This window comes from Miscanthus floridulus, chromosome 3, assembly GCF_019320115.1.
Source record: "Miscanthus floridulus cultivar M001 chromosome 3, ASM1932011v1, whole genome shotgun sequence".
NCBI classification, from domain to species: Eukaryota; Viridiplantae; Streptophyta; class Magnoliopsida; order Poales; family Poaceae; genus Miscanthus; species Miscanthus floridulus.
Window position 1 is genome coordinate 116,059,756 of NC_089582.1, and position 10,763 is coordinate 116,070,518.

Genomic DNA, 10,763 nt, shown 5'->3' on the forward strand with positions numbered 1-10,763 from the left:
AGGATAAATTCAGTACATACAACATAACTTGTGTCGTATAACTTATCTAATTTTTGTTTTCTTGTGTATGCTACATAACTTAGTTGATTAACTTACGGTACAGAGTTATGTATCTAACTTGTGTTTGCATGTGTATGCTACCTGAGTTATTTGATTAACTTGCTATACTTAGTTTCATGTTTATCACACTATGTTAGATAATCATCTTAGTTTTGCTATTAACTTATGTGTTTCTTGTTGTCTACTTTATTATTTTTATTTATCATTTTAAATATTAAATATTTTGTAGATCTTAGTGAAGACACAGAGATGCTGAATATCGTAGTTACAGAGATGCTGATTAGCTGCTGATAAGTTATGAAAGTTTACTATGGAACTTGTTATGTAAGTCATCTTCTTATGGAATTTGTTGAGTAGTTAGGGTGTAAAAGTTGTTTTTTATTTTGCTCCCCACCCTTTTTAAATCATTTTTCCATGTTTCCGAATGATTAGTTTCTGAAACAAAAAAATGCCCGATGAATTCTAAAGAGAATGTTATTTTCGTAGCTGTTCTCAAAATTTAAATTACGCGTAGGTCTCAAGTCACGAAAAAAGAAAAAGTAATGTTATATAACTTAGCGTGCTTAACTTATTTCTTGAAGTTATGTTGTGTAGCTCAATTAGTGCAAGTTATGCGCGTGCTTTTCATAAAGAAAGAAAATGTTACCAGTGAATGTTTAAAGAAAATGTTACGCCCTTTTCAAAAAAATGCGGCGCTGTTCGTGGAGCGCGCAAAAAGAGAAGAAAAGGCGCGCGCGTCCGTCCTCCCGAAAAGTGAAAGAGTCTGCATGCACCAGGCTATCAAAAAAAGGAAATAAGCGGGAATGAATCACTTGCCGAAAAAGGAAAGCCTGCAATGGTCGAATCGTTCGGTGATCTACAGACGGATGAACGTTCCTTGATTAGTGGTGTCATAGCTCTGCCGCCATTTCTCTGACATGTTCAGCTTTGCAGGTTTAGCATATGCTTGGTTTGACTTTGGGGTCATTTTGAGACAGGATAGCTTCATTATGATTTTAGGATGAGATGGTCATGTTCTGTGTTTAGTTGAGAGGGATATGTCCATCTTTTTTTTTTCTCTTTAGTTGGGGTGATCGGAGTAAGGACATGCATAGAAATTTTCAGGCCGTTAGACATTACTAGCCATGGGCCCACTTGTCATCCTCCCTATAGGCATATATATAAATTTGAACTGCAAGCATCCTCTCATATATCTTCAGAAACTTGCAAATTGATTTAAGTATCACCGAACTAGATAGGAATGTGACATTTGAAATCTGGTGCTCGTTACTTATTACTTAACAAATTCTTATGAAATGTTGCAAAGTTGTTTTTAGGACATCCTTTATATTTGTACAACATAGGCCCTGTGACTACAGAATGTACACTGCACAAGTTCTGATGGTTCCGGGGCAAATATTTCTCTTTTGTTTCTTTCTTTATCTTCAAACAACACACAGTGACCTGTCCGCAGTCAGCACTATATATTACGTGTTTTTACAACTATATACATCAGCCAAACTGCCAGAATGGATAGAGAAATTACAGGAAAAGAAGTTTACACGCTACACGGTCCACCCATTCTTTTCGAAGTTAGCTTAACATGTTAGATGTAGTTCATGTGGACTAGTTACAGGTCCACCTGCCCTTCTGTGTATAACATCACAATTCATTGTCATGCGATGGCGGTTGTCACTCTAAATCAGGAGGCACAACCTGAAATAATTATTGATCACCAGGCACTGCATCCGCTGCCATGTTGTCTTGTTGGGCGAGATTACTGTTCTCATGGTCAGGAGACCTAACTTTGAGCATATACCCCTGTGCAAAGTCTAACATTTCCTTGACTTCTTTCTTCAACTGCACGATTTCATAACAAAATGAAGTGAACTCTGAGAATAAAGGGTTTTATGTACTTTCTAGAAGTTATGGCATGCGGAAATTAAAGAAGCACAGAGTATTCTGTAAACTCATATTTTGCACTCTCCTGAAATACTTCTGTTGCTGCAACACTATGTATGCTCATGTGTACTACTCCTACAACTTGCAAACCAGCAAAAGCTACATAGAATATTTCGAGGATAAACATGCTTGCTCATGCTGTCCTAGCTGACAATCTCATCAACGAAGCTGTACATGAATTTTAAGTGAATAGCTGACAATCTCATGCACTGGAGCTATGATAAGAAGGTAGATCATTCTTTTTACACCTGTATCTGTACGTGATCATGCCTAGTTAGAATGTACTAGAACTCCACAAATTAGCACAAGCTATATGAATTGTACGTGTTAAAGTTTGAAGACAATTGGATTAAATTCACAACAAAATATCATACATACAAAAGCTCAGTAAATACAAATGCATACCTCATCCACAGCACCACTCTTTATCTTAGACTGCATTATGCACCATTTCTTGAAATGTGCACCTGAAAATACAGCATGGCGATTGTATTCATAAAATCATTAAATTTCATTGCACCTTAAGTAGAGAAAAGCTGACACAGAAAAGAAATAGGAGAGCACATGAGCTAGACAAAGGGGTCAGAAGAAATCACCGACCAGCACTTATGTTGAGACTGCACGAGCTAGAACTGATAGTTTTCACAGACCACCTACAATGCACCTGAAAAGTAACATAGCAGAATCACTACACTATTGGAAGATAACTGTTATTGTAGGATTTGTAGCACTGAAAAATGCTCTCAGATCTACAAAAATGAAAGAGAGGGCAGGAAACTGTAACCAATATTTTCCATAAGTACCTCAAAGAAGGAACCAAATGGAACATCATGTACCTGCTGTACTGTCTCAAATACCTACAAATAATGGCGAGAGATCAATATTACTTATGACATCAAGCAAACTACCAAGAACTATCATCTACCATAATGGAACATTCTGTTGTACAGTAGAAACATACCAGATCCATTTTGTCAGCTGAAAGAGCTATATGCTGCCACTCTGTCATCGCTGAATAAGGAGGGCACATTGGACTATGGCATATTGATTTACAATTAAGTTCCCTCACCTGGCCATCATACTCATCTGCGACGTGCCATTGGCCCAGCTGCAGAAAAGCAACATTTTAGCGCAGAATATGAAGTAAAAGAAAACCAAAGCCATTCAGCTTGCTGATCACATGGAATGGTTTTTTTTTTATAAAGTAAGAGGTGGAAGGTTAACCCACAATAAAAATATGCCTGGAGGATGATCAGTACATATGCTTCCTTTGGAAAAATCCATTTGGAGTGCATATGGCATAGGCCAGCCTAATGGAGAGAAATTTAATTTTGAAATTCAATAGGAGGGTGGCTACCAATAGGTGGTATGTACTGATTCTTGCCTAGTTGCCAGGTCCATACACCATTCAGGATGGCGACATATATATATATATATTTTTTTTTACAACAGGATGGTGACGTACATGCCACCTTGACAACAGACTAAAATATCTTAACTCAAAGTTTGTAAATAAACTATCTTCATAAGACGAGACCACCCAAAGCTTGATATCCACTAGGAAGTAGGAACCCAAATTACTGATCCCGAGAATGCTACCTGAATTATTCATAAATCATAGAAGACAACCTTTTTAGAATACATAACACATAGACAACGGCAGAATGGGGCTGGGGTTATAAAGCTGATAGATCTATAGTAATTGGCAGCTCCACATTGTGTCCTAGCAGCACTAAAATCACTAATATTGAAAGATGTCCTAAACATGAAAATTTGAATTTTTCAATGACAAAACCTGAAAACCTGAAAATTTCAATGACAAAATCACCAGTACTAAAATACAAAATTATTAAAAGAGGCGCAGGATGGACATCTTTTGCTCAGTTGGATATTAATTTGAAAAAAAAGTATGATCACCTACTCTATTTGACATATTATGATAATGTACCGATTTCTATCAAACAACTTTGTGGAAATTCTCTAATACAAAAGAATACAAGGATTGAGAATAAGTTGGTCATATAGAATGTACTATATGTGCAAAAGGCTGGCAATGTGCTGGATACTTACATTTATATCTTTATCCTTCCGATCTGTTCGATACTCTGTTATGTAATTCGAATCATCACTTAAAAGAATACTAAAGAACTGCTCTGCAGTACATGGAAAAGTTCCCTGAAATCATGAACAGTTAAGGATCAGTTACCAATTACAAAGCTAGACCATTAAAGAAAATAGTGAGGCTAAATAATGTTAGTCATTATTACATTGAATACAGGGACCAAAACTACTTCTTTAACAAAAGGTTGTAACTGCCCTGTTAATGCAGCACAATCTTCTGGGACATTTATCTCCTGCTTGCTAGTTTTTCTTGAACTACTGTGTGCACGTAATGCAGACTGAGCACGTTCCTGGAATCCAAATGTTAAAAAGGCTATCAAATCTGAGGAATGTTTGTGGAGATAAAACTTATATCACAAACAGCAAAATCAACAAAGACACCTTCAAAACTAGTGCGCGACAGTAAGGCTGCAGATATGCAGACGCACTCTAAGGCTATAATTTAAAAGCAAGGATCTAGTGTATCACACACATATGCTGTACCTGTTTCTCAGCCTTTATCATCATTTGGAAGTTCTTCACAGCTCGCTGCAATGCTCTAAATGTATGGTTTCTGTTCCAAAACGATGCAAATTTGTACCTGACTCTTCCTACAAAAAAAAAGGGAAACATGATATGTAGCAACCACGACACTGTCTTATCTAATTGCTGTTAGCAGTCCTTTTTGCAGTCTACATAAACTGTATGGTATGGTTTTTATGCTATAGAGATCATGCAGGACTTGTAGGGCCAGGAAATGGGGTTTATCAGCTTATTAAGAGTTGCATAATGATTTTGATCACTATGGGGGTGTTAACATCTGAGTTCACAGACATAGGTGCATCTTTGATAAGTCAACCCACCCCCAAAAGAATAGATAAAAGAATGCTTGTAGAAGATAAGTCTGCTAAAAGAGAGATCACGCATTAAATTCCTGTGGCTCCTTCCCAACCCGATTCAGAGTAATAATTCTGTTTCACGATTGTTTTCACTTTTTAGACATCCATTTGGTCCTGTAGGCCCTGTATTTTTTTGCTCTTCTTTTTGATAATGTAGACCTTTGGTACTTATTACTTGTATCAATGCTTTGTGTATAGTGGATCAGGAAAAAAAAGGACATGCAGGGGTCCATTGATTTAAGAACCACTCATATGTTATGAAGATTTTACCATCTGGACATCCTAATGGAGGAACACCAAATCCTCCAGCTCCCATTCGAAGAAATATTGTAATAGCTGGATTAATAACTGCATGCTGACTTCTCCTTATCTGCAGTGTTTGTAACCAAAGAAACAGATGGCACATTAAATGTGTGCATTACGAAAATTATCGGACATAGTAGAACAGGAGCGGAATATGAATTACCTCGTCAATATCTCTCAAAGGAATCACAACCTTTATATAGAGAAGAAAAGTTGTTTTAGTCACACAAATGAAATTAAGAAAATAAATTTATGTACAAACAAGTTATTATATATATATGAATATGCTTTACAGGAGAGAAAAAAAAAAGCAACGTCCATAAGCTTCATCAAACAAAATCAGGAAGAGAACTGGTTCATGGAAAGTAATTTGCCAGAAAACTGGATGCCACAGTAACAGTAACACAAAAAATAGAAATGATGGAAATATTCCTAAGATGAAAAAGATGAAAGCAATAGTTTCTCAAACGATAGCTAACACATATGGTAAACAACCATTTCATTCATGAATGATGGAAATATTAGAATAGCGTGAGGCATTTAGGCAGCATGTACAATTTTCAATGGGCTATTTGAAAACATAGCCTATTTAGTTTTGGTTTCTGTAGAATCTCAATCAAGAGGACTAGGTCAAATAATTTTTAACTACAACACCATTGAATAACAAAGAGTAAAGGGATATCACTTGAAAAATCCATTAAAAAAAAGATGGAACGTGTATTGCTCCCCACAAACTGACATGTTAGTGTTTCCCAATTATTATGCTATGCTGTTGACTGAGAGCTAACACAAGTTTCTGATTTAATTTGAAAAAAAGGTGGGCCCTAGTAATGTTGCGGCTCTTCAACAGAAACTACAAACAGTTATTAGAATCTGCCATAATCTCATGATCATCAAAGTGTCTGTTTGATGGAATATGCAGTTCAGATCAGCATGACGTTAAAAACTTGGCTACTTTATCATAAAGACACGAACAATTAAGCTCCAAACAAAGGATCTACGGTAAACATATTTAATCAAAGGATAACAATTGAGAAGTTGATGTGAGCTAACCTTGATTTGCTTTGAAAAGACGTTTGAATGAAAGCAAATATGCCATGAAGAGACATACATGCGTCCATGATACAGAAATGACCTCTCAAGTGCACATGAATAACTGTGGTCAACAACCTGAAAGGAATAAGAAGGAAACAACAACTCTTGCAAGTTGGAACCATTGGTATTAGATACATGCATGAATGAGTGAAGTTGTAGTAGTTACCCACCTCATCTGGAGGTAGTTCAAAAATTGTCTGCAAAGGACCTGGCTTTTGATGAACTACAGTAGGACCTTGCTTATCCAAGGAAATCCTTCTACGAGCGCCCGCCTCAGCTGAGCTATTTAGAGCCCTAAAGCAGAGAAGTGATACATCAGAAACATTGAAGCCTCACCTTGATTTTAACGAGAGACTTAAAATTTTGAATTTGGGCCACATAAAGTACAAAGTGAGGGACAACATATTTTACATGATGAACCGGATATAAATTCCTACTATAGTTTCACTTCTGATGTTCACAAAGTCAAAGCAAAATAATGAAGCAAGTAACTAAAACATACATGCCAAAACTGTTCAAACCTGCTAATTGGACAAACAGAATAAAACATTCATGCTTTTCGGTGAAAAAAAAATATGACAGGAACAAAGGAAATCTAAGGATTTAATGATTAAATTAAATAAATAGAGTGAGATTTTAACCTGGAGGAACTTTCATGAACCTTGATTACTGTAATATGAAGACACACCTGACAATACAAAAAAAAGTATAATACCAAGGTGACAAAAAAAAATTAACCTCAGAAACCAACTGGTTTTGCAGAAATCACTCACCTGGCCTGATGTGCTGTCAAGTGTATGCCAAACTGGTCCACTCTGTACCTCAGACTCAACAGTAACAGTAACAGAACCAAGGATTGTGCTTTTCCATACAATGTCCCAGTCATATATCGTGACATTTATCTATGGAAGTGTAGAGAATGAAAACATGGGAACAAGGGAAATGCATCAAAAACCTAGGCATACAGCTTTTTATGGGAACAGAATAATTGGCCGAAGGCACAAATGCATCAAGACAATGGAAAAACATCCAGGGTTTGCACTACATGAACTCATGAATTCGCAACAATTTTGTCAGGATTAGAAGTAAAATGGAAAGTTGCAAAACCCATGACAGATATATGACAATATTGTTGTAGATGTAGTGAGACAGTGCAGCTGCAATTCTTTTAACATAAGAATGGTACATTAGTGATTTGACTATGTAAACTATACAGAACTGTGATTACTTATTAGCCATATTTTCCTACACCAGTGATGGACAAACATAGCATCTTTTAAAAGATACCAAACTAACTAAGAGAGAGAACTGAGAATAACCTTTACAGGAAGACTATCAACAAAAAAATTGAATTCCTCTCCCCACATTGGGTTTCTTGAGCCAGGAACCATGGAGCTGTAAGGTGTTAAAAAAATAGATTAGACTAGTTGAGCATTAGCTGTGTGACATATATCTATAATCTATATGTTTATCAAAGAGGTTAATATTATCTTATATTAAAGGATGGTTATTTGAAGTTGCTTCCCCTGTCCACCTTCCACCATTGCTTTTCCCACGGAACACTTTCAGGATAGCATGTGTATCCGTCATTTACACGTTACCCTACTGCAATCATCACCATTTCCATAACATTCAAACAATCCTGGGGGCAGTTGCCTCTTGTTTCCTCTCCTTTACAGCCTATGCTTGGAACTGCTAGATCCAAAACCGTATTGTCCTATCTCTAATGATGAATCCTAAACGGCCAAATTGCCAGAGAATAAAATCTCTCTAACTACCCATGAGCTCATACAATAAGTTTCATTCATAAAAAGTTTTCCCTTGAACCTACCTTATTTAACATGTATGCACTATCAAGTACTACATCCATTCAAATTATAAGACGTTTTGTTTTTTCTAGATACATAGCTTTTGCTATGCACTTAGATATACACTATGTCTAAATACATATTAAAATCAATGTATCAAGAAAAGCCAAATACATATTAAAATCAATGTATCAAGAAAAGCCAAAACGTCTTATAATTTGGAACGGAGGGAGTTACAGAGGATCTGACTTCAGTGCAATAAAAAAGCCACACCAAGCAGTTAATAGTTTCGCCCAAAACACGACCAACTTGCTCTCTGGGTGTATGTCCCCTCAAAGGGAAGATAGAACATGCCGACTAAACAAATTACAGTGTCCAAGAATTCTCAGATTGATGAATAAGCTAGAAATGGAACTCCTTCAAAAGCTATATAGTTAATAAAAACAACTGAGATCATCAAAATAACAGGTTCAAAGTATTGAATCAATATGATCACCTGAAACGCTTCTCTGCTCCACAAGTGATCAATGCATACGGGTCAGATGTCCCATTTAAGTTTGCCGCCATCAAATTTTTAGCAGCCAACAATTCGAGCTGAACAGACACATCCAATCCAAGTCATGAACCATCCAGAACAACTGCCAACAGCACGACACAAAAAAGAATGGAGGCCAAAAGCTGATCACTGGTCACCTTCACTACATACGCAGAGGGGCCGCTGGCACCCCCCTTGAACTGCCCCAAGCCAAGCGCATCCATCAAACGGGAGATCAAGGCATCAGCATCCGTGATCACCAGCACCAACGACCCAAATTCTCCGAAACCCAAACAGACGCAGCCGTTACCTTGTCGGCGCCGTCTAGCCCCCGCACGAGGAGCTCGTCGGCGTCGCCCGCCGCTGCCGCCTGCGAGGGGCGCGGGTTGAGGAGCTCGTACGCAGCGTAGAGCGCGACGAGGATCATCGCGGCCGCGCACGTGACCTCGATCTCCCAGCAGGTCGGGAGGAGGAACCCGAGCGCCGCCACTGCAGGGGCCGACCCCGCGGTCTGCGGCGCCATGCCGCCTGCGCCCGCGCCCACGAGGACGGTGCGTGCCGCGCCCTAGGCTTTCGGGAGCGGCATGGGCGCGCACGCGAGGGCCATGGGGGCGGGAGCGGGGGCGAGGGGCGACCGGGCGAGGAAGGAATGGTAGGAGGTCTGGAGGTGGTGGTTATGCAGGGGGGACGACGAGGCGGAGTCGCGGAGAAGGTGGGAGCGGTCGGGCCGGGCTCGCGGTGTGGGTGGGCCACCCTGTAGAGGCCGGGTCCAGTCTCCGGTGGGGTCGGACGGCTGGGGGCTGGGGCGGATCGTGATGCGATGCGGTTGTGCCGTCGGCGGAGGCCGGAGATAACGGACTTCGACGCTGGTCAGATGGGCCCACGACGCCGCTGCGCGGCTGCGCCGGTTGACCTGGGCAGTGGGGAGACCCCGGGCCGGCGGGCCGATGTTACTCTAGAGCGACCGTTGACGGGCCTGTCAAAATCGAAGCCGGTTCCTTTGGGTGAGCGCCTGCAGGTTCCCGGTAACTTCCATTCAGAACATTTTGTCTTTTTATTTTAAAAAATAAACGATTTTGGTTGTCTAAACTTTTATTTCATCGTGATAACATAATCACATGACATTTAGATTGTTAAAAAATCCTAAATTTTGAATTTTAAAATATAATCTGATCTTACCCCAAAGACTCCCGACCCGGCCCCTGCGTCGCTCTCGCGGTAGGGCGACTCGGGCGGTGCCACACAGCAGCAGCCGCCGGGCGCTCACCTCCCCAGCCTTGCGGCCTTGTCGCTGCCGGAGCAAACTACCGGAGTCCCGTGCAGCCGCGAGGATGGCGGCGGCGGGGCTGTCCGTTGCCTCCGATTCGGGAGCTGCCATGGTGAGGCGACGACCGACGGCTGGCGGTGGCCTCCGTCGATTCACGTGCCCCTGTTGCTGGATCTGGTGACCTCGTCGGTGGATCTGGTGGCGGAGGTGGTGAGCCGGCTCTGCGGCAGTGGCAGTGGCCGGGCGCAGCAATGGCCGCCTGGATATGGTCGCTAGGGTTCCTTCGGCGGCCGGCTTTGGCGTCAAGGTTGCTGGTGACCGGCAAGAGTGGAAGTAGGGTCCGGGAGGAAGGTTCGGGCGCAGGTGACCTCCACCTCATGGTCAGGGGGCCAGTGCAGATGGTGATAGTTTGGTGTGAGGGCTGCTGGAGGCCTTGCATAGCGTGGTTGATGCTGGGACTGCTCAGCACTGGTTGGGTCGTTGGTGGGCTGGGCGATTGGAGCTTCTTCTGATCCTGGCCCTCTTCTCCCCGCCATCTGCCTTCCTCCGTGCTCAGGCTGGTTTCTATGGCGGAGTTGCCAGGCTGCTCCTGGCGCTTCTCCCAGCCAGCGTTCCTAGGGGTGGCGGCCGGGCAGGGCTACGACTGACCCCTAGCCGCATCCTGGCTTCTTGGTAGGGTTGGCTGTGCGTGCGGTGGGACACCCGCAGGACGTGCGGTGGCGTTCGGGGTTGGCAGGGACGCTGTGTGTATCTTC

The 10,763-nt window shown here is 41.4% G+C and overlaps 1 protein-coding gene across 2 annotated transcripts; it reads right to left on the reverse strand.

The window, feature by feature from the left end:
* Nucleotides 1-1,444: 1,444 nt before the first annotated feature.
* Nucleotides 1,445-9,558, reverse strand: LOC136542159 (BAG-associated GRAM protein 1-like). 2 transcript variants are annotated; one of them, XM_066534468.1, is made up of 18 exons: nt 9,052-9,556; nt 8,900-8,941; nt 8,703-8,800; nt 7,718-7,793; nt 7,172-7,300; nt 7,040-7,086; nt 6,569-6,692; nt 6,357-6,473; nt 5,467-5,496; nt 5,271-5,370; nt 4,606-4,712; nt 4,269-4,412; nt 4,072-4,176; nt 2,963-3,109; nt 2,805-2,858; nt 2,602-2,665; nt 2,407-2,468; nt 1,445-1,899 (listed from the first exon to the last, which is right to left on the reverse strand). In XM_066534468.1, the coding sequence occupies exons 1-18, from the start codon at nt 9,262-9,264 to the stop codon at nt 1,765-1,767; spliced, it is 1,794 nt and encodes a 597-aa protein (XP_066390565.1). In that variant the 5' UTR covers nt 9,265-9,556; the 3' UTR covers nt 1,445-1,764. The 2 variants fall into 2 exon arrangements, with proteins under 2 accessions (XP_066390565.1, XP_066390566.1); XM_066534469.1 differs by lacking the exon at nt 4,269-4,412 and having other exon boundaries at nt 9,052-9,558.
* Nucleotides 9,559-10,763: the final 1,205 nt, after the last annotated feature.